Source organism: Callithrix jacchus, chromosome 4 (genome assembly GCF_049354715.1).
Source record: "Callithrix jacchus isolate 240 chromosome 4, calJac240_pri, whole genome shotgun sequence".
Classification (NCBI taxonomy): Eukaryota; Metazoa; Chordata; class Mammalia; order Primates; family Cebidae; genus Callithrix; species Callithrix jacchus.
The window spans coordinates 48103332-48128734 of NC_133505.1; the positions used below are offsets into that span (position 1 = coordinate 48103332).

At 39.4% G+C, this 25403-nt stretch overlaps 1 protein-coding gene across 8 annotated transcripts in view; it reads right to left on the minus strand.

The window, feature by feature from the left end:
• The window catches only part of KIF6 (kinesin family member 6), a 412611-nt gene that overhangs the window by 356205 nt on the left and 31003 nt on the right, over positions 1-25403 (minus strand). The window contains exon 4 of one of the 8 annotated variants that reach the window (XM_035295550.3): positions 7847-8046. The exons of the other annotated variants lie outside the window; for them this stretch is intronic. Within the exon in view, the coding sequence (XP_035151441.1) occupies positions 7944-8046 (103 nt within the window). The 3' untranslated portion in view covers positions 7847-7943. Of the gene's footprint in view, positions 1-7846; positions 8047-25403 lie in introns of those variants that run through there. 8 annotated transcript variants of the gene reach the window in all.

Below are 25403 nucleotides of genomic sequence, written 5' to 3' on the forward strand. Positions count from 1 at the left end.
TGTCAGTTTGGGTCATCCTCTGGAAATCTGACACCAAGATGGAATTAGATGTACAAGAGAGATATAAAAGATGAGGCAGCAGGATTAGGTGAAGAGAGCTTCAGACCTGGTGTAGATCCAACATCTGTGAAAGAGTACAGGGATAGAAGAATTAGAGAGGAAGAGCTCAGTTCTAAGAAAAACTTGACCTGGTCAAAGGGGAGTTTGGATTCAACACTGCCAACTAGAAGATTCTCATGTAATGAAAGCATGTTCCAATTCTAGTATCCCCATCATGCTCAGTTATTGACTGGGAACACTCCAAGGAAGCCTGGATCATGTTTCCACTGTGTTCCATCTAGGGGTATGGTAGCTGAAGGTTGCTAGTCAGCTCTTGCCCTGTATCAGGTACTCATGAAAGGAGACTGAGGATACCTCCATAGCCACCACAGTGTGATATTATGAAAATTAAGAGTAAATGAGTATCGTAAAGAGGAGGAGGAAAAAGTTAGCCCTGTCAAATACTGCTTAAAGGTCAAGTAGGACAAGAATGGGCACATGATCATGGTTTTAGGCAACATGAAGGCCACTAATGACATTAACAGCAAGAGCAGTCTCAGGAGGGCAGAGAAGACAGAAGCCCAATTGGAGAGGGTCCAAAAATAAATGGGAAGTGAAGTACAGACAAAAGGACAGACCACTCTTTTCAAGTAGTTTTTGTGGGAAAAGGGAGCACAGAAATGAGAAGTAGCTAGAAGGCATTTGAATAAATGAAGGTCATTGTTTTAAGATAGCAGATGCTACAATGTACTCATGAGAATGATCTCATAGGCTTGGAAAAATCAGTGATGCTGCAGAAAGAAGAAAACTGCAAGTGCAATATATTTGAGATGGCAAGACAAGGTCTCAGGAAACAAATGGAGGATTGGCTTTTGGCAGAGACTGTAGAGCTCTGACAACAGTAACAAGAGGGAGGCCAAGGAATTAGGTACAGATACAGGCTGGCAGATATGATGTGGGAGAATGAGGCTGCACTTGATTGGTTGGGTCTATTTACTTAGCAAAGTAGGAGGAAGCTGAAAGTGAGGGCAAGGGAAGGGAATGTAGGAGAGGGGTTGAGAAGAATCAAATGGGGAAACAGTCATCTCTGAAAGTGAGAAAGTGAACATACCAGAGAAGGCTATTAGGACTGTAAGGCTGCATTGAGTGCCCATTTGAAATAGGCAGGCATGAGTTTAAAGTGCGTTCAGTCATCTCAGTTAATATTTTACTCCAGCAATATTCAGAAGCCTAGCCATAGAGATAAGAGAAGGTGAATGATCGAGTTTAACCAGAGGAGAAATTTTGCTGAGTATATGACAGGAAAAGAAATGGAAGGCTTAAATCATGTTTCTTGACCATGGGTCCAACCCCACATGGGGCACAGTATTCGCCAGCAGACAGAACTGAGGGTTGAATGGTCATAGCTCCTCCAACTTTCCAACTCTCTAGAAAAACTTCTATTCCTATTTTCTCCTCTGTTTGGGCAATCTCTTTATATACTTTCCCTTTGTAGCAAATTAAACTCACAGATACTAAAGTTTTTAATGAATACAATGCAAAAATCTGCTGCATAAATCTACTTTTGCTTTAATTGATTTTTAATGACTTTTTTTGAAATTTTGTTCTTTTATAATGAGGGTTGGATTCTAAACCATCTCTGTATGTAAATACATCTTCTTATTTGGACGGCATACGAAAGAGCCTTTTGATGAAAATACACAAAATAGCTGAACATGACATCTTCTTCTTAAGTCTTTTCCAGGACAATTGAATAAATCATGATTTGTAAGGTGTTTAGCTTAATAGATCTATCTGGATTTCAAATGTATATAAAATGCTAACTTCTTAAAACAAAAGGTACTACCACATTGATCTTTTTTTGGCAATTTGCCTTGAAAAATAGATGCAACCAGAATTGCCCCTTTGATTTTAACAGACCTTTGAAAATGCACTTAAAATATACTTTCTCTAGCAAAAACATTTGATGGAAAAGATGCTAATTATACCAATCAGATGGCAAAATGGAAACTTTTTAATAAACAGCTTTCTCTTATAGTCTTAAAGCTACAGTTTATTTCAGAATCAGTCTTAAATACAACACCAAGGTAAGTAATTTGAGAAATGGAAATATTGCTTGCACTCACTGATTCGATTTTCTGGTCAAATTCCCTAGTTTGGCAGTTTTAGCCCATGGTAATATCAAATGGGATTCCAGGTGAGCAGAGTGAACTGCAAAGAAACCCTGGCTTTGTCTCACCACCTAACCTCCCACATCAGAAAAAATGACTGTGAACAGATTTGTCCTAACTGGGACCTTCACTATAGAATAACCACCCAAGACCCAAACCATAAACAACCACTCATTCAAATGTACTCTTTTTAGCAATAAGAACACCTGAATCATAAATGCATGTTTTTTTCTTCTTTGAGCTCCTAGGAACCAACTGCATTTTTCAAGTTAATATATACCCAAGACCAGGATAATTACAGGCTACCATCCTATGACATTGTAATGTTCCAAAGATCCCAAAGGGACTGTAACAAGGTTGGTTCTTTATTTTTAGTATTTTAGCATGAAGAAACGAAGTTACACTTTAGGAATCTGCTGTGTTGGAAAAAATTTCAACTGTCCAATAAGTCATCTAGAAGCAGTATTCTGTAGCAACTCAGGATACCTAGAGTCCAGAATCAACACACTGCAGCTGCATTCAATAGCAGCACTACAATACAGGCCCAAGAGGATGGAAAATGTGACTGGTTACACCACAGATGAATATGGAAGACAATGAACAATGTATAATGAGTGGTGAAAGTAGGGGGCAGGGGAGAAGAAGACACATCCCAAACACAAAACAGACAACAAAACGACGACATCAGTTCTGGGAATGAATGGACAGGACCAAAATTATGTAGAAACTAGGTCATTCTCAGAAATGAATACTAACTCCCAATATCAGGCTCTTAAGAAGGAAGCTAAATTTGAGCTTTGAGAGTTTATATTTTAAAGAGAATACTTAGTTGTTGGCAAAGAATTGTTCTCTAAAAGGGCTGAAGGAAATAAGTAAAATTTGAATTTCTTATTACTCAACATCAAAGAATATCAGTCTTTCATTCTTTCCTGGGTAAAATGCAAAAAAAAAAAATCAGCATCTTTTGAAGTGTGCAGATGAAAGGGCTAGGTGGGAAAGAATGATAATTTGGTTGATCAACACTTATCTGTCATCAACATGATCAAATTTAATATATTTTGTTAGTGTAAATATTCCTAAAGCAACAATGTAATAACTGTATTATACATGTTATCACACTTAAGTTAAAATTACATAGGCTGCAGCCAGACTTTCTGCACTCCAATCCTGGCTTTATCATATATTAGCCATGCATCCTTTGCAGGTCACTGAGTTTAGCTGTGCTGTACTTCCCTTTTCCATAGAATGAGGATACTTTTCTAGTTGAGAGGATTACTTAGTTACTCCACATAAAATGCTATATCAGCAAGGACCCCAACAGAAAATAGATGGTATACTCCATTCATGGAGGGTCTTGTGACAAAGATGTGGGTGTATACAGGGGTACCACAAAGAATAGTGCTGAAACCAGGGGCTAGCAGTAGCAGATGTGCTAACCCCAATATGCCCAAAAGGTTACTGGAATCCAAAAGGAGTGAGAAAGTTACATAGAATAGGCTGCCTCGAGAAGGAACTGATCTTCCGTCTGAAGAAACAGCCAATCCAGGGTGACCTAGCAGGGGAGAATGCAAGAGGGAACCATGTTTTGAGTTCACTGTCCTCCTTTCTTATCTCCTGCTGGAGTTTCCCATTGGCTGACCCCATTGGGAAGCCAGATGGCAGGAAGCAGGTTACTGAGCCCACACAGGTCAGCCTACTAAGACAGCAAGCAGATGGAGAAGGGAAGACAGGAGATCTCTTCATGGCAGAGAAAATGAAGAGATTCCACTCAAACACTTCACTGTACTGGGAACCACCTGATGATCAACTGAACAGCTTACTTTTGCCAAATATATATCGCTGTAATTAATGTAATTACATCATATTAATCAGTACTAGTTGTGAGGATAAATGTATCGAGACAGACGTTGACATGAATATAACCCTATTTTCATTTGCATAGATATCAACCAGAAACTCATTGTTTATTCAATTTATTACAGCCAGGAGAAAAGAAGTATTACAGGAACCAGTTAGTATCCCTTCTCAGATTTCCAGAGAAGCTGCCACAGTATTTTGTAATCAAGCCAAACTCATAAAGAGAAGTGTGGTAAGGTACACCTGTAAGACATATTCCCCAGAGCCTTGGGCTTCTACAATAAAAACAAATGGAGAGGAAGTGGAGGACTATATAAATCTGGCTTTTTATATTGTGAATAAAGATTATCTAATTCTGAAGGATATTCACTGTTAAAAATGCTTCAAATTAACAACCTGAAATCCACTTTCTTAACTCAACACTTAGAAATATAATATAAATCCAGCCTGGGTAGCACAGTGAGACTCCATCTCTATGAAAAATAAAAAAATTAGCCCAGTGCGTGCCACCACATCTGGCTAATTTTTTATTTGTAGTCCCAGTTATTCAGGAGGCTGAAGTGGGAAGATCACTTGAGCCCAAGAGTTAGAGGCTGCAGTGAACTGTGATTGCATCACTGCACTCCAGCCTGGTGACAGTGTGAGATGCTGTCTCTAAAAAAAAGAAAAGAAGAGAAATATAATAAATATGAAAATGTATTAGTTGATTTGAGATCTGATTTAAAAATGCAAAATCCAGCTGGGTGCAATGGCTCATGCCTGAAATCCCAGCACTCTGAGAGGCCAAATAGTTTGAACCCAGGAGTTCCAGACAAGCCTGAGCAACATAGCAAAACCCTGTCTCTACAACAAATATAAAAATTAGCTGGGTGTGGTGGTGTGTGCCTATGGTCCCAGCTACTTAGAAGGCTGATGTGGGAGGATGGTCTGAGCCTGGGGAGGCTGAGGCTGCAATGAGCCCTGGTCACACCACTGCACTCCAGCCTGAGTGAGTGAGACCCTGTCTCAAAAAATAGTAATAATAATAATAATGATAAATAAAAATGTAAGATATGAGAATTAACAAACATCAGGTCAGTCATAAATTCTGCTGTCATATAATTTATTTTGTTTTTTGTTTTTCTTTTTTGTGGAGGGCCAGGGTCTCACTCTGTCAACCAGGCTAGAGTACAGTGGCACAAAGACGGCTCACTGCATCACTGTGGCCCTGAACTCCTGGGCTCAAGGGACCCTCCCTACTCAGCCTCCCCAGTAAGTGGACCCACAGGCACACACACCTCCATGCTCAGATAATTTTTTAAATTTTTGTAGAGATGGTGTCTTGCCATTTTGCTCAGGCTGGTTTTGAACTCCTGGGCTCAGGTGATCTTTCTACCTCAGCCTCCAAAAGTGCTGGAATTAAAAACCTCAGATGTGGCCCAGCATCGTGGCTCACTCCTGTAATCCCAGCACTTTGGGAGGCCGAGGTGGGCAGATCACAAGGTCAAGAGATCGAGACCATCCTGGCCAACACAGTGAAACCCTGTCTTTACTAAAAAATGCAAAAATTAGCTGGGTGTGGTGGCACGTGCCTATAGTCCCAGCTACGTGGGAGGCTAAGGCAGGAGAATCACTTGGACCTGGGAGGCAGACTTGCAGTGAGCCAAGATTGAGCCATTGCACTCCAGCCTGGTGACAGAGTGAGACTCCATCTCAAAAGAAAAAAAAAAGAAACCTCAGATGTGAATCATCACACCCAGTCAGTATAGGTTAATAATAATGTACATTTCAATATACATTTGGTCACAAAGCCAAACATAATGAAAGGTGCCATTTTAAATTTTACTAATGATTCACATTTCTAATTACCTAATTAATTCAAAACACAAGAAAGCGTGTGTCATTTGTTAAATAGGGAAAAGTCAAAACATTTCTTGCTATTTATATAATGTGACTATTATTAAATTGTATTAGGATAAACTATATAATGTAGCATTTACTAATACAGTGATATAAACTCCATAATACTTCCTTTTATCTGTATGCCAAATAATTACATAATTTAAAACTTCGAAAAGAGTTTTCAATAATATATTACAGTGAAAGAGTGAGAGTGTCTGAAAGGGTGATAAACACTGATGCAAAGTAATGATGTCAATGGCACTAGAGAAATAGGCAGAGGACAATTCTGGAAAGTTCTTGCATGTAAGGCCTTGAATAAGGAACTTGTACTTCATTCTGCAGACAATAGTAAGTCACTGAAGGAAGGGAAAGAATAGAATTGGTGCAATAGTTTTGAATGATTAACCAGGCAGTGCAAAACGGCCTGGACAGGGAGTGCCTAGAGCAGGAGGATGGGTGGGCAAGCAGGTGGGCAGAAACCTGAATGAGGGCAATGTGGGGAACAGACAAGCAGGGACAGACAGGAGGGAGAAGGGGAAGGGGAGAGAAACAGGAGGAGGGAAAGAGGGAAAAATCTGCCTGTGAAAGAAAAATGAACAGGACTTGTTATTGGCTAGGACAAGAGCGAAGAAGGACTCAAAGTAACCTGGGAGTGTCAAGCATAATAAATACGGCTGTGCCACCAACAGGCGAGAGCTCAAGAAGAGTGGCCGATGGGGAACTGCAGGTAAGCTGAGAAACCTGCAAGGGGAGAACAGAACAGGATCCAGATGGAAATGGCTGCAGGCAGAGGAAACTGCAGCCACAGAAGAGAGTCCTCTGCATAGTTTAATCCACTGAAGGAGATGTGAACTTCCACAACGGAAATTTACAGACAAGGTCACAGGGATAAGGGTTTTAAGCAGGGTTCTCCAATAAAATACAGTTAAATGGGAATTTCAGAGAAATAATGAACAATTTTATGGGTATGACCCATGCAACATTTAGGACATATTTATACTAAAAATGTGTTCACTGTTTATCTGAAATTCACACTGAACTGGGCATCCTATATTTTTCATTTCCTAAATCGACAATCCTGACTGGAATTGAATTAGGTGATAAATTTCTCAAAGAAGTAAATATAGCTAGAAACAAAGGTCCAAATAGCAAGGACAGTAAAGAGAAATATTTCTAAAAGAAGAGGAAAGGAAGAGAGGCTAAGAAAAAAAGGTATATTTGAGGTAGCAGAAAGGGAAAAGCTCCCTTATGATAACCTTTCTCAAAAAGTCACTGTCGAAAATGCTCAGTGTGGAGTTGAATTAAGAGCCTAAGGGCAAGTGAATATGTAAAAAGTTCTGCTCACTTTTCTAAGTTATATTTCCTGGGGGGTAGGCTAAAGACCTTGAAGTTCCTTTCAACCCTAGGTTTCTGTGACTCAAGCTTTTCATGTATAAATGTTTCAATGTTTTTGGCTACATCATTTTGTATATTATTAGAATTTCTATGTATGAAAACAGAATGGTATTACTTAATGTAGCCATATAAATAACAATCTTATAAAGATTTCTTGGTGGGGATTCCATTAATAAAAAGCAAAATGGGCTGGGTGCAGTGGCTCACAACTGTAATCCTAACACTTTGGGAGGCCAAGGTGGGTGTACCACGAGGTCAGGAGATTGAGACTATCCTGGACAACATGGTGAACCCCACTCTACTAAAAATACGAAGATTAGCTGGGTGTGGTAGCACATGCCTGTAATCTCATCTACTCTGGAGGCTGACGCACGAGAATCACTTGAACCCAGGAGGCAGAGGTTGCAGTGAGCCAACATTGAGCCACTGCTCTCCAGCCTGGTGACAGAGCAAGACTCTATCTCTAAATAAATAAATAATTTAAAAAAGCAAAATGACTAAGTTTTTATAAGAAAAACATGTTTACATAAGTAAAATGCATCATTCAGAGAAAAGCTATTGTTTGAATAATTTAGCATCAAATGGAAAACTGAAAATCTGTCAGCTTAAAACATGCCACTTTGGGGGAAATAACTGCACTAGTGCCTCAGCCTGAAGACCTTGGGCACTGCAGACTTGAGGGGTTGAGCCAGTTCCAGTAGGACTGAGATAGAAAATGAGATACGAATTCTCACTTCTTACCGTAACCATGTAACACGGTGGCCAATTTAACAGAATACAAGCTACATTTCCATTAAAAAATGCAAAAACAAACCAAAAGGAAGAAACCAAGACTAACGTGTTAATTAGCAATACAAGGAAAAACATTTGGAAGATACTATCCCAGATAAAAACATAGATTCTTCAACATTCAGAAATTAAGTCTTCAATTTGTAGAGAAAAAACCTTAATCTGTCCTCAGAATATCTCAGCCTGGCCAATAAAGAACTTGAAAACAAACCTGTCTCCCCTGCCCTGATTATTCTCATTTCTATCTTCCAATATTTTGGTAGAGCAAAAAAATCAACAACAGCTCAAACTTAAAACTAAAGAAAATAAGCTTTTCTGTGCTCACTTTTAAACACCTAACTTTCCCCAAGGTAAACATTGCCATTCTTTTCATAATATGATGGTCACATGAAGACACTGTGCAGTCTGGTTTTGTTTGAGGTCACTGTAATAGATATTCAGAATCATGGTCAAGGAGAATTATATTGTGGAAGCTTTACACTCACTTTTTGCTGGTACTTCTAATCTTAGGTTGATAACATCAGGTAAGTTGCCAAGTACTTTTGCAATATGCTAAAACTGTGATAGAATGATGGTTATATCACTGAGATATTTCTGAACCTCCATTCATTATTTATGTTGTCAAGTAATTTCTAAGGAGAAACATTTTTTATCATACCTACAATTTAATAAATTTACTCATGGCTAATTAATATACAACCCTATTGTACTCTTTCTGGTCTTTAAAGGATTTATAATACATAAAATGAAACAGAAGTTATCCTCCATATTTCTTTTTCATTAGAGAAGAGTATACTGTACTTAATATACAAAGCTTCACTTTTAAAAGTAATATAACAATGCACCTGCAAGTTAGGATACAAATGAAGTAGCCTCTCAGCATCAAAAAGATAACTATCACAACTCTCATCTGTTAATTCCCTTAGGGAAGAACGGATTCACTTAGGTGGTAATGAAAGGGCATATGAGTCAGCAGTAGTCACACATGGAATTGGCATGCAGCTGCACTGCTGAGATCGACATAGGCATATGCCCCTGGGAAGTGGTACTATGAGAGAGCCACTTTTTCTGGCTCATGTGACTGATGCCTTAAACAAGAAAGGAAGAGAGCTGTTAAGGTCACCACAGTAGCACAAATCCAGAGATATTAAGACTTGCTTAACTCAAGTCACAAGGTCTTCCAGCTCAATAACTAATGCTTGATGCATGTCTTAGGAGATAAGGTGTGAGGGAGAGATGCCTGGCTGCCTCTCAATAGTTATTTTCTCCTTCTTTACTAACCAAAGACCAGATTTTAATTGGATATAGTGTCACCCAACTAAAAGAATTACATTTCCCTGACTCACTTACAGGTTTGTATAGCCACGTGACTAAGTCATGACTTAATAAGCTCTACCTGATATTGTGTATAACTGTCAGTAATTCTCTTTAAAAAGGACCTCAGAGACTACTATGAACATCTCTATGCACATAAACTAGAAAATCTAGAGAAAATAGATAAACTCATAGAAACACACACATCTCCCAAGACTGAAATAGGAAGAAACAGAAATTCTGAAAAGACCAATAACAGGCTCCAAAATGGAATCAGTAATTTAAAAAAAAATCTACCAACCAAAAAGAGCCCTGAGCCAGAAGGATTTACAGCAAAATTCTACCAGATATACAAAGAAGAGCTGGTACCATTCCTACTAAAACTATTCCAAAAAATTGAGGAAGAAGAACTCCTTCCTAACTAATTCCATGAAACCAGCATCACCCTGATACCAAAATCTGGCAAAGATACAACATAAAAGAAAATTATAGGCCAATGTCCCTGAAAAACATAGACACAAAAATCCTCAAAAAAAAAAATACCAGCAAACCACATCCAGCAGCATATCAAAAAGTTAATTCACCATGATCAGGTGGATACTATTCCTGGGATGCAAAGATGACTCAACATACATGAATCAATAAATGTAATTCACCAAGTAGAATTAAAAACAAAAAAAAACATATGATCATCTCAATAGAAATGGAAAAAGAATTCAGTAAAATCCAATATCCCTTCATGATTAAAAAAAAAAACCCTCAACGAATGAGGCATCAAAAGAATATCTCAAAATAACAAAAGCCATCTATGACAAACTCACAGCCAACATCATACTGAATGGGCAAAAGCTGGAAATGTTCTCCTTAAGAACTGCAACAAGGCAAGGATGTCCACTCTCACCACTCCTACTCAACATAGGACTGGAAGTCCTAGCCGGAGCAGTCAGGTAAGAGAAAGAAATAAAAGGCATCCAAATAGGAAGAGAGGAAGTCAAATTATTTCTTGATATCTGTTTCTATACCTAGAAAACCTTAAGGATTCTGCCAAAAATCTCCGAGACCTGATAAATAACTTCAGCAAAGTCTGAGAATACATAAATCAATATTCAAAGATCACTATCATTTCTATATACCAATAACATTCAAGCCAAGAACCAAATCAAGAAAGCAATCCATTTACAATAACCACACACACCAAAAAATACCTAGGACGAGATTTAGCGAAGGAGGGGAAGAATTCTACAAGAAGAACTACAAGACATTGCTGAAAGAAATCATAGGTGATACAAACAAATGAAAAAGCATTCTATACTCATGGATTGGAAGAATCGATATTACCAAAATGTCCATACTGCCCAAAGCAATCAACTAATTCAACACTAGTCCTATCAAATTACCAACATCATTTTTCATGGAATTAGAAAAAAACTGTCCTAAAATTCACATGGAGCCAAAAAAGAGCTCAAAGATTCAAAGTAATCCTAAGCAAAAAGAATAAAGCCAGAGGTATCACATTACCCAACTTCAAACCATACTACAAGGCTACAGTAACCAAAAAAGCATAGTACTAGTGCAAAACAGACACGTGAGCTAATGGAACATAACAGAGACCCCTGAAATAAAGCTGCACACCTACAACCGATTTTTGACAAAATTAACAAAAATAAACAATAGGGAAAGGATACCCTGTTGAATAAATGGTGCTGGGAAAACTGGCTAACCATATGAAAAAGAAAGAAACTGGACCCCTACCTCTCACCATATACAAAAATTAACTCAGTAGACTAAAAACTTCAATGTAAGGCCTCAAACTATAAAATTGCTAAAAGAAAACCTAGAAAATACCCTTGTAGACATTTGCCTAGGCAAGGAATTTATAACTTAAGTTCTCAAGAGCAAATGCAACAAAAACAAAAATTGACAATCAGGATCTAATTAAACTAAAGAGCATCTGCACTGCAAAAGAAACCATCAACAGGGTAAAGAGACAACCTACAGAGTGGAAGAAAATATTTGTAAACTATGCATCTGACAGAGGCCTAATATCCAGAATCTATAAGGTACTTTAACAAATCAATAAGAAAAACACAAACAACCATATTAAAAAGTGGACAAAGAACAGACATTTCTCAAAAGAAGATATAAAAATGGCCAACAAACATAAAAAATGATCAATATCACTAATCATCAGAGTGATGCAAACCAAAACCAGAATAGGATACCATCTCACACCAGTCAGAATTGCGATTACTAAAAAGTCAGAAAATAGGCTGGGCACGGTGGCTCACGCCTGTAATCCCAGCACTTTGGGAGGCCGAGGCAGGTGAATCATGAGGTCAAGAGATCGAGACCATCCTGGTCAACATGGTGAAACCCATCTCTACTAAAAATACAAAAAATTAGCTGGGCATGGTGGCGTGTGCCTGTAATCCCAGCTACTCAGGAGGCTGAGGCAGGAGAATTGCCTAAACCCGGGAGGCGGAGGTTGTGGTGAGCCGAGATCACTCCATTGCACTCCAGCCTGGGTAACAAGAGCGAAACTCTGTCTCAAAAAAAAAAAAAAAAAAAAAAGTCAGAAAGTAACAGATGCTGTCAAGGTTGCAGAGAAAAGGGAATGTTTATACACTGTTGGTGGAAATGCAAATTAGTCCAGCCCCTTTGGAAAGCAATTTGAAGATTTCTCAAAGAACTAAAAATAGAAAGACAATTAGACCCAGAAAACCCAATACTGGGTATATATATACTCAAAGGAAAACAAATCATTCTACCAAAAAGACACCCGCACTCTTATCTCATCACAGCACTATTCACAACAGCAAAAACATGGAATCAACACAGGTCCCCATCAATAGTGGACTGGATAAAGAAAATGTGATATATACACCATGGAATACTACACAGCCATAAAAAAGAATGAAATCATGTCCTTTGTAGTAGCATTATCATAAGTGAATTAACTTAGAAACAGAAAAATCAAATGCCACATGTTCTCATGTATAATTGGGAGCTAGGCATTGGGTACACAAAGATGGGGACAATAAACACTAAGAATTCCAAAAAGGGAGAGGAGAGGGAAGGATGGAGGAAAGGGGAGAAAAGTTGAAAAACTACCTATTAGGTACTATATCCACTACTTGGGAAATGGGATTATTAGAAGCCCAAACCTCAGTACCATGTAATATGCCCATGTTATAAACTTGCACATGTACCCCCTGAATCTGAAATTTAAAAATAACAGTACTGAAAATTCTCTTAAAAAGGAGGGGCTCCAACCTTCTTCTCCTACTTTTTCCTTCCTGTTGCCTAGATGGTGCAAAATTGAGCTGCAGTTCAAGCGGCCATCCTGTATCACAAGGTGATGTCTACAGATGCTGCAAGGAAGAAGGAGCTTGAGTCCCTAGTGAGCAGGAAGCTGCCAATACAGCCCTGGACTGCCTACCTGCAGGTTTCTGGTATGTGAAATAATAAATGCTGATGACTTTAAGCCACTATTGTCTTAAGTTTTACTTCACAGATGAATCTACACCTCACAGATTCAACTAGAATGTGTATGTGTGTGTGTGTGTGTGTGTGTGTGTGTGTGTGTACAGTATATAAAAGTATGTATATTATTAAAGAGCTAACATATACTAGGTTCCTACTATGTGTCAGGCTGTAAATACTTTGACACATTGCATATGTGTGTGTATCCCAAAGCATTTACAGCCTGACACATATATACAGTGTATACACACACACACACACACACACACACACACATACATCTCAAAGTATTTACAGCCTGAAACATAGTAGGAATCTAGTGCATGTTAGCTCTTTTTTTAAATCTAGTATAACTACAATCAACCCAAAAATGTATAGATATCTGTAAACCTCCCACTGTTAGACAGATGGCGGAGTTAGAAAAAAAACAATTGTTAGATGCCACAGGTACAGCCAAAATGTGAACAAGCCCTGCTTTTTTTTATTTTCTATAGTCATCTCTGTAAGTTCTCAACCCTGAAATATCTCCTAGGCATCTTCTAATTGATTTGGCTTTGTTTACTTTTCCTATTAACCCAATTCACAGGTTTATCTGCCCAGTTTGTTTTCTTATCACTCTTCCAGCAACACCAGCTTCTATCCTTTAGCAAAACCTCTCCCTGTTTCCAAGTAGTGCAGATAGGGCTGACAATCAGGTTGAGGAAGCCAAGGTAATCAGAGTGTTCTATCCCTCCAGTGAGAGTGGTCTGTGGATGGGGATGTGACTCCAGAATCCTCGTAGGACATTCTACCTACGCTAGTAGGAAAGACAATGTCCTGTTTTGAGGGTCATGGTTCATAAGACTGTCAAATTAGTGCTGTCAGCCACATGGAGGAAACTGAGATTGAAGTCAACACATTTCTAGACTTCCTAGTTATGTAAGCTAATAAATTCCCTTTTGCAAGGGGTTTCTATATCTTTTCATTGAAAAAGATCTGGAGACTAATATTGGACTGATCATTTTTCTTTTGTTTTTTTTTTTGGTTTTCTGGTTTTGTTTTGTTTTTTGAGACAGAGTCTTGCTCTGTTGCCCAGGCTGGAGTGCAGTGAGTGGCATGATCTCGACTCACCGCAACCTCTGCCTCCCAGGTTTCAAGTGATTCTTCTGCCTCAGCCTCCAAAGTAGCTGGGATCACAGGCATGCACCACCATACCTGGCTAATTTTTGTTTGTTTGTTTGTATTTTTAGTAGAGACGGGGTTTCACTGTGTTGGCCAGGTTGGTCTCAAACTCTTGACCTCAGGTGATCCACCCACCTCAGCCTCCCAAAGTGCTGGGATTATAGGTGTGAGCCACCGCACCTGGCCTATACTGATCATTTTTCCATGTGACCTAACAAGTTCACTGGCATATTAAGAATAAAACAGTTTGGGAAACTACAGAATCAACAGCTTTTCAGTATCTATCTTAATATCTTCTTAGCACCTTAGATTTTTTACTCCTAATATTACTCATATAAATATTAATATCACATGGAAATTGGGAAATCTTTGAAGCATGCCTTTGTCTAATATGGATACAAAATTATTGCCTGATTTTCACCCTTCTAATTATTTTTCAAGAAGGTAATTAAGTTTTTACATATCAACATTGGGAAAATAACTTTGGCTTGCTACTTAAATGTTACATTATTCTTGTGGCTTTCTTGGAAATCCAGATTTTCATGTACTGATAGAAATACTTCCTCTACCAGATACATAAAGATAGCATAGCAGCTTTCAGTACAATTTCCCCCATTAAAGAAGCAATTCCATTTTTTTAAGTATCATACAAAAGAAATTCGTTATTTTATTTAAAAAGGATACTTCCTAGTTGTAACATTAATCCTGATTTTTGTCTCAGTAAGAAGAAAATGTGGTGTTCTTATGATAAACAAAAATTAAATCATAAGAAAAAGGAATATTGATGGCCAAAGATTCTGGTGCCTGAGAGTGAATGCAAGTTAGTAAATATACATTTAAATCTCGACAGAGCCAAGGATGAAGAATATCAATATTCTTAATAAGCAAACAAAGAATTCAGCCATTGGGATTTTCTTATTTTACAACTGTTTTATCTTTTATAACAAAGTTTTTAGCATTCTGAAAGCTTTTAATGGCTCTAAATATGCTACAATTACATGAACAACACTATTTAATTAGCATGCATTCAGTGCATGGCTCTATAATAGGAATTTTCATTAGTTAAAATCAATGGAAATACAAAAGCAGTCACTGTAAACAATCTGAGGAATCAAGAATCTAATTTGCCTATTGCACAAAAAGAAAAAACACCTTGCAGTTATGTGAATAATTTTGGCATGGATAGCAGATGCATGTCTAACTGATAGTTTCAGACTTCATTCCACAAATATTTACTGGGCATTTACTATGGTCTGGCACTGTTATATGTGATTGGGAATCATTAGTGAAGGAAACAAAAAGATCCCTGTACCTGTGAAACTGACATTCTAGCAGAGGAGACAGGTAATGCACAACAGACCTTGCACATAAATAAATTATATATTAGAAGATGATAAGTGCTATGAACAAAAAAATGTGGCATCAGGTAGGGGAGTCAGGAGTGCCATGGTAGTTGGGGCAGGGATGGACTGCAATTTTTACTAGCCTGCTCAGAATGGGCATCATGAAGAAGGTATCATTTGAACAAAGACTTTAAAGAGGTGACAGTGTGAGCTATGCAGGTATCTCAGGAAAGAGCATTCCAGACAGAAAACAGTCAGGGCAAAAGCCTTAAGTTTAGAGGTTTCCAAATGTTAAAAGCTGAAGCAGAGCAAACAAAAGGGAGAATATTAGAAAAACAAAACTATAAGGTAAGGGCCCCTTTGTTTACAAGGGGGAAGTGGATCATGGAAGTAGGCCTTTCTGGCAGGGCTGGCTAAACTATTGTGGGGCCCAGTGCACAATGAAAATGCAGGGCCCTTGCTGAAAAAGCAGAGGAAAAGTGCTGTTAAAGGTACCAAAACATAAAATTTTTTCCCTTAAAAACATTTTAGTATTTGTAATACAGGGATAACTTACAATTAGAGGGATAATTGATAATAATAAATGAATAAGGAATACATTTCCAAATGGCAAAAATATAATGTGTTGATATTATAATTTTATACAAAATAAAAATAATAATACTGCTGGGCGCAGTGGCTCACGCCTGTAATTACAGCACTTTGGGAGGCCAAGGCAGGTGGTTGACCTGAAGTCAGGACTTTGAAACCAGCCTGGCCAACATGGAGAAATCCCATCTCTACTAAAAATGCAAAAAATTAGCCGGGCATGGTGGTGGGCACCTGTAATTCCAGCTACTCAGGAGGCTGAGGCAGGAGAATCACTTGAACCTGGGAGGCCAAGGTTGCAGTGAGCTGAGATCACACCATTGCACTCTAGCCTGGGCACAATGGTGAAATTCTGTCTCAAAAAAAAACAACCCAATAATACTTTATTAATATATCCTGATTGATTACACAAATTTCCTGGCTTACTTTTCTACAAATTCACTTATTTGATCATCAAAGTTTATATTTTTAGCAACTTGGTTTTCAATGGATACAATTGAAAGCAAAGTCAGTCACTTTTGATAAATACAAGCTTGCAAATCATTTTTACTAATTTTCATTTTTATTTTTAACTTTTTAATTTTTGTGGGTCCACAGTAGGTATAAATATTTAAAGCAATATGTAAGACTATACAGGCATGCAATGCATAATAATCACATCATGGAGAATGGGTATACATCCCCTCAAGCATTTATCCATTGGATTACAAATAATCCAATTATACTCATTTAATTTTTTAAAATGTATGCTTAAGTTATTATTGAGTACAGTCACCCTGTTGAGCTCTTAAATAGAAGGTCTTATTCTTTCTGCAATTTTTGCTAATGTTTAACTTGGAGAAAGATTTTTCTGTTGATGCAACTATCACTAGAGTTTTTTATAAACTGTGACAATATTAAGGTAAATTTCTGTAAATTATTTCAAAATATAAGTGTTAGTATGTTTAAGCTGATGATTCTTGCAAATTAATTTTTCTAAAAAGATTTAACCCTACATGCAAATCAGTTTCAAGGGAGTTTGAATTTTATTTTAAATGTAAATATACACAATGCATTTTAATGTAATTTTCTGTAACTTGTGGAGGTTTAACTAGAAACTCAAAGAAGTTTCATGGTAAGTACATAATTCAAAACACCTGCTTATGCATTCTATCACTGTTATCTACTATTAAAAGAAAAAAATCCATTTCACAATTGTCTTCCTTATTAATAATTGGTTCATCTGAAGTTTCACATGAAAACGGTATCCTTTCCTCTTGACTGTCATAATTTTAATGTTTTGTTTTTTTCTTTTTGAGACAGAATCTTGCTCTGTTGCCCAGGTTGATGTGCAGTGGCAAAGTCTCAGCTCACCGCAACCTCCGCCTCCCGGTTCAAGTGATTTTCATGCCTCAGCCTCCCCATAGCTGGGACTACAGGCACGTGCCACCATGCCCGGCTCACTTTTGTGTTTTTTAGTAGAGACAAGATTTTGCCATGTTGGCCAAGCTGGACTCAAACGCTTGTCCTCAGGTGATCCGCTCACCTCAGCTTCCTAAAGTGCTGGGATTACAGGCGTGAGCTGCTACACCCAGCCTTTAAATTTAATTTTCATTTCTAAGTGCATAGATATTTGCTTTACAAAGTTCCAGCAGTTTTCAAAACTGATAAATCTAAATTCTGAAGAATTCTAACAACTTCTTGATATGTTTTATTGTGATATTAACATGCACACTTTAATTTTGTAATAATTCACTGATTAAGTTTGCTGCCTGATTTCCAAAAGTTTCTGTTCAGACACTCAGAACAAAGAGATTGGCTCTGGTACCTATGGGACAGCCACCTCCTAGGCTAGCCCTGGTGCAGCCCCCACGGGGAGCTCTGCTCTGGCATGGCCACACTGCCACTTCTGCTCATGCTGCCACTGTCGCTACTGCCAATCTGGGTCCAGGTTCCAGGATGCCCTCCCGCTGGGGTCCCCATGATATCCTGGACTGCTCTGAGGTGCGCACAGCAGGCCAAATGCTATTGCGTGGGTGCTGCTCTGTGCCGGAGCCTGCCTGTGCACAACGGCTGCTGAATCATAACCACTTGTGTGTGCTGCTGCTCCACAGATCTCTCCTGTTCAGGTTTATGCTTTGTTGTCTCACTGGACTTTACCTACAAAACACACGTTCAAAGATAAAATTGTTATGAATTTCAAGACAGCCACTGCTGAGGATTAAAACAAATGGACTTCACAAGGCCCAAGCCTAAGAAGCCAGAGTTCCTTCTAGGTCGTCACAAGGAGCTGGCTTTTTCTCTCAGGCTTCTGAGCAAAGAAGTAACATCATATGCTTCACCTGCAGTTACTAGTGAAGAATATTGGTTTGCATTTCACACTAGAGACTAGGCACAATACACTCCTCTTATTCAAGCATTAAACTTCATTTACACAACTATTATTTTGCTTTTGGACATTCAATATGAACTCAAAAGTAATTTCTCAATCTTTACTCAGGTCAGCAAATTTGGTGTACACAAAACAGATCATCTACTTATAAAATGTGGCCCTGATTTAATTAGATGCATCTGGTATAATGAACAAAAATCAACAAGAAAGAAGGTAATTGTGAGAATCTGAGGGCATGTGGAAACAGGAATTTCCTCCAGGCCTCCAGATCTCTTGGGATGCTTCTCCTTGTTTACCTTTGTCTAGCATAGCCTCTGCTGACTCATAACTCTCATCTCCTTGTCCATAGTGATCCCTCCAGATTTTTATTATCTCCACCTAAATGTCTTTCAGCTTCTGTTGCTGGTAATAGCCCAATCTGTCCAGATTTGAGTGAGAGTCTAATGGCCCTTGCTCATTTCTATTTGGGCAATGCTTCTAGCCCCCACGTTGACTTCCTATGCCATAAGCAGGCAGCCTTTGCATTGCTGTCCTTGACTCAGATTCCTTCAGCCATGGCTCCAGAGGGCAATGTCACAGGATCATAACATAGTTCCACTGGAAACTGGGTGGAACATTTTCCCTTATCAGAAGCTGTGAGGACTGTAAGCATGGCAATGGCATAATTGGATGCTTGCCCAACAGGACTTCTTACACAACTTAACATCTTTCATTTCAGTGTATTGCTGTGCCTAAAACTGGACTAATTTTGGTAAGTGAAAATCTTTTTTACCAGCCTGGTCTTGAACTCCTGGGCTCAAGTGATCCTCCCGCCTGGGCCTCCCAGAATGGTGGAATTATAGGCATGAGCCACCAAGGCAGCCAGGATCTTTCTGTTACTAACACAAATTCCTTTAAGCAAATTAGAATTACTTTCAGTGCTTTTGATATATAGCTGATACTCAGTCAATATTAGCAGAATGAATGTTGAATGAAATTTCATATCTAATTATTTTCCTCTGAGAATAGCTACACTGAATGAAGACATTTTATGAACAAAAGGAAGAAATGTCATTTAGTGCATAGAAAAAAATGGACAGAGGATGGGAGAAGGATGCAATTGGTAAAGGACCTGGGCATCTGGAGCACAGGAGGAAAAATTCAGGAGGTGTGCAGTAAAAGGAAAAGTTGCCTTCATTTCCGAACTCCACCCCACCCCCACTTCCACCCCCCCACACACGACAAAACAATCATCTCAATTTTGCCTATTTATCATGGCCACAAGGAGAGCATTAACACTGCTGACTGCTACTGAAAGGTAAAATAGGATGAAGAATGAACAAAGGCCACTGCCTAAGTGACACGAACATCATTAGTGAATTTAGCAAGGATGATTTCAATGAAATTGAATAAAACACATAAATGCTGGGTGTGATAAAGCAATTTATGAAACAAAAGACTATGAAAGGAAGATCTATTCTAGTTTCAGCTCCACAACCTAATTACTGGGTAACGCTGCAGAAGCCAATTAAATGCCCAGGGCCCTGTTTTTCATCTAAAATGGGAATAATAATACCTATCAACCCATAGGGTCATTATAAAAATTAGGTGAGATAATATACGTGAAAGTGCTCTTACATTGGCAAAGCTTTATATAAAATGATATGTATTCTTAGTGTTATCAATTAACAATAAGTAAATTTGTTCCTACTATTTAGCAAGAAGTACACCAAAAATTCTGACCAGAAACACATGGCCTAGTATAAAAGTGAGGCTCAAATTCACTGACAATAGAAATTCTGCTAAAAGTAAAGGGACTTTCAAATGAAGATATTTAAATCTGCAAGTGATAAAGCACAAGATAAATTTATTGCTGTATTTTCTCCAGCAATTCAAACAACATATTTTCAGTATGATTGTGCTTTTGCCAGTCAATTATAAATCAAATAACTATAGTAAAAATCCTGCCAGTTGTAATCAATCACTACACATTTGTATAGGAATGATTTTCCAGAACACCTTGCCTTCTATTTGTATTCTTAATATATCTTTCTTTTGGAGGATATCAAGGTGAGAAATAATAACTAGAAATATCTTTGGATTATTTGTAAATGCATCCTCAAGTCCTGAATTAAAGATCTGAGATAAAATTGCAAACTTTTTGGTGCCTTGGAAGAAACCAAATCTAAAAAGAATTAAGTGGAAAAAAAATCATAAAAAAAATTCGTAACTCGGTAAAATTCTGAATTGAGATGAAAATCCTTTTCTATAAAAATGTTGGTGGGGAGCCAAAAATGGATGATAGGTAACATTATTAAGCATGCACTATGTACTTACTGAGCAATCACATAGACTGGGCATTTGATTTTCATGTACAGTTCATTGGATTTTCATGGCAAATGAGACAGATATTACAGTATCATTTCCCCATTTAAATATAAAAAGCTGGGAGAGGCTGGGCGCAATGGCTCACACCTGTAATTCCAGAACTTGGGAGGCCAAGGCAGGTGAATCACCTGAGGTTAGAAGTTTGAGACCAGCCTGGCCAACACGGTGAAATCCCGCCTCTACTAAAATTACAAAATTAGCAGGGTGGGGTGGCATGCACCTGTAATCCCAGCTACTCGGGAGGCTGAGGCAGGAGAAACACTTAAACCTGGGAGGCAGAGGTTGCAGTGAGCCAAGATTGTGCCACCACACGCCAGCCTGGGTGACAGAGTGAAACCCTGTCTCAAAAAAAAAAAAAAATCTAGGAAAGGGAAAGATTAAATAACTTGCCCAAGGACACAGCTAATAAGTATGAAAGTTGGGATCTGAACTGTGTTTGTATGGCTCCAAAGTTCATGGTCTTTGACAATGTGTTATGTAGTCTCCCCTAATTATATCTTGAGAGAAAATGTTTAACTTTCTGGAAATCATAATCTGTTAAGTACCTAACTTAGTCCAATAGTTTCAGATTTCTCTTAGCTTGTAATCTTCCTGTGAATTTTAACAATAGTGCATTCAGTCAAGAGTGGGTCCCTTCTGAGCATGGGACCCTGCGTTATTACATGTCTCGTGTATACGAAGCCAGTCCTGGCTTTAGGATAAGGTGCTTTAATTTATTTTAGAAATAAATGGAAGATAAATAATAAACAAACAAATACCAATTTCAGAATTGTAAAGTTGTTTAGAGCACATCTCAGATTTCTGAGAAAAATATTAACAACAAATGCCACCGGTATCATCTGTCCCTATCTGCATCACCCCCAACCTAGCTTTATGCCTAGGTGAGTGAATCTTAAACTTTAGTGTGCATCAGAATCACCTGGAGGGCTTGTTAAAATGCAGATCATTCTAATTCAGTAGGTCTGGGTGAGGCCTGAGAACATGCATTTCTAACAAGTTCTCAGGTAACGGTGATGCTGCTGGGTTATGGACCATACTTTGAGAACCACTGGCTTAGACAAAAAAGCAGCTGTCTATAGCACGACTGTAGTCATTGAGAAGGCCTCTGTCCAAAAAGTACTTCAGGAAGGAAACAGAAATAAAACTCGTTTTATAAGAAATAAAGCCCATCACTGTGCATTTAAGTAATAAAGGGAAGGCTGACAGCTGCTAAAGGATAATCCTCTATCTGCTAATTCTCTTACCAACAAATACTCAGAGTATCTTTTTTTTTTTGAGATGGAGTCTCGCTCTGTCACCAGACTGGGGTACAGTGGTGCGATCTCGGCTCACTACAACCTCCGCTTCCCAGGTCAAGCGATTCTCCTGCCTTAGCCTCCTGAGTAGCTGGGATTACAGGCACATGCCACCACACCCAGCTAAGTTTTGTATTTTTAGTAGAGATGAGTTTCACCATGTTGGCCAGGATGGTCTCGATCTCTTGACCTCTTGATTCACCTGCCTCGGCCTCCCAAAGTGCTGGCATTACAGGCGTGCGCCACCATGCCCAACAATACTCATACATAACACTATTCTAGGAGCTGGGGACACAACCGTGAGCAAAGGTAAAGAGGAGTCCTTCCCCCCATGAAGTTTAATTCATGCACAGGTGAGGCTGAAAGTGCCATGATGTGCACTTTCAGCAGCAACACCAGAATAAGCCAACACCCCCAAGGCAGCCCTCAACCAACAATGGGCAGGGGTGATCAAGTACCCCGGCTTCTTTGCTCCTTGGGTGGGACAACTCTGAGACATGTTCCCAACATTTCCCCCTGAGTGTACCAGTGGAAATAAGTCCCAGTCGCTTACAGTGGTGACGTGCTCTTTAAAGAACTCTAGCTATCTTTCCTTCACTTTCTCACTTCCCTACTGCACTTCTGGTGCTTCCTGAGCTCACCTCCCAAATAAATTACTTTCCCTGGGATCCTAGCTTCAAGATCTGCTTCTGAGGGCACCAGCCTAAGATATGTATCTTCATGCTGAGGAACCACATTGCTTGTGTCAGTGCATTGTTAATCCACTGGTTGGTATATTTTATTCTCTTAGGAAACTCTCAAATAACTTTTTAATCTAAGTAATGCTTTTTTATTTTACCACTGACCCAATAGTTTTCACCCCTTATGTGTACAATACTCTGTCAAAGAGTCCTACTTCTTACAATCAAATAGCTTTATGCAACTATTACGCTTTTCTTCTGTAGGTATTTTATCAAAAAATTATGGATCTTGAGAGAAGAAGATGGCACTATAGGAGCAACTCAGGATTGCAGCTCCCAGTAAAAGTGCAGAGGGTGAGTGGACGCTGCATTTCCAGGCAGATCTTTATTGCCCACAGACCAGGAGATTCCCAGGTGTAGGAGCCCCACAGGCCGCCAGCGCAGCTGTTTGGGCCGACATGGCTGTTTGGGCTGGTGCAGCTGTTTCAGCTGGTGCCGTAGCGCAGCGGCACTCTGTACAAAATACACTGGTCTTCTTGCCCTGTTAAACCGGCAATTTGAGATTTGGGAAGGAAGATTAGCACATTCATCTGATTAAATGGGACTTAAATAGTAAGCCAGGCCAGGAGAGTCCCGGGCAGCGATGTTGTTTCAGCCGGCACAGTGGGTCGCCACACGGGAAATCACACAGATCCCGGCACCCTTTCAGCAGGTGATTGGAACACCAGGGAGAGAGTTAACCAATCAACTTAAAAAAAAAAAAAAAAAAAAACTCTGAGGCAGGGAGCCAGGTGATCAGGCTCGGCGGGTCCCACCCCCCCAAAAACAAACAAAACAGCAATTGGAAACGCTTGAGGTTGAGAGTTTCATGGCAAGCACAGCTGACCCCAGGATGGTGTAGCTCAGTGGGGGAGGCGCGTCCGCCATTACCGAGCCATTCCACCCCTACGGAGGTACTCTGCCACTGCTGACTCAGCCTGCCGTTGCTGAGGCAACCCGCCATAACAGAGAGAGTCCGCCATTACAGAGGTGGGCCACCATTGCCACAGCAGTTCTAACCACACCCATATAAACAGGACTACAGGGAATTACACAAAACATGAGAACTTCACAAAGCATGCACGAGTCTCAACATCCAAATTGACCAAGCAGAAGAAAGGATATCAGAGGTCGAAGATCAACTCAATAAAATAAAATGAGAAGGCAAGATTAGAGAAAAAAAGCGCAAAAAGGAATGAACAAAGTTTCCAAGAAATGTGGGACTATGTGAAGAGTCCTAATCTACATTTGATAGGTGTACCTAAATGTGACGAAGAGAATGAATCCAAGCTGGAAAATACTCTTCAGGATATTATGGATACTGTGGAGGCCACAGTAGCAGCGCAGAGCCCACAAGAGCAGGGCGGAGCCCACGGCAGCAGGGCAGAGCCCAGAGCAGCTCAGCATAGCCTCTTCTAGCAGGCAGTGACTAGACCACCTCCTTGCTGGGCAGGACAGCACAACAGATACTCATAAATAAAGCCCTAACTCCCCAGGACAGAGAACCTGAGGAAGAAAAGGAGCTCTATGAGTTCTGCTGCCCCAGACTTAAAAGTACCTACCTAGCAGCCCTGAATGAACAACGAAGTTAACAGTTCAGCGCTTGAGCTCCTATACAGTACAGACTGTCTCCTCAGGCAGCTCCCTGACCCCCATATATCCAAAGAGTCACCTCATAAAGAACTGATCAGACTGACATTTGGCAGGCATCATTCTGGGACAAAGATAGCAGAAGAAGAAACTGGTAGTAACCCTCACTGTTTCGCAGCTGCTACAGGTGTTCCCCAGGCAAGCAGGGCCTGGAGTGGACCCCAGCAGTCCTACAGCAGAGGGGCTAGACAGTTAGAAGGAAAACTAAATCATCAACAATCTAGACATCCACTCAGAGACCCAACAGGAAAGTCAGCAACTACTCAGACCACAGGTAGATAAATCCACAAAGATGAAAAGAAACCAGCACAAAAAAGAGGAAAACACAAAAAACTGAAATGCCTCGCCTCCTACAAGGGACCACACCCCTCACCAGAAAGGGAACAAAGCTGGACAGAGAATGAGTGTGATGAAATGACAGAATCAGACTTCAGAAGGTGAGTAACTTCCATGAGCTAAAAGAATAGGTTCTAACTCAATGCAAAGAAACTAAGAACCTTGAAAAAAGATTTGAGAAAATGATAACAAGAATGGACAACTTAGAGAGGTATATGAGCGAATTGATGGAACTGAAAAACACAACATGAGAACTTCACGAAGCATGCACAAGTCTCAACAGCCAAATTGAGCAAGCAGAAGAAAGGATATCAGAGGTCAAAGATCAACTCAATAAAATAAAATGAGAAGGCAAGATTAGTGAAAAAAACGCAAAAATAAATGAACAAAGTCTCCAAGAAATGTGGGACTATGTGAAGAGTCCTGATCTACATTTGATAGGTGTACCTAAATGTGACGAGGAGAAGGAATCCAAGCTGGAAAATACTCTTCAGGATATTATCCAGGAAAATTTCCCCAACCTAGCAAGGCAGGCCAATATTCAAGTCTAGGAAATACAGAGAACACCACAAAGATATTCCGCGAGAAGAGTAACCGCAAGGCACATAATCGTCAGATTCACCAGGGTTGAAATGAAGGAGAAA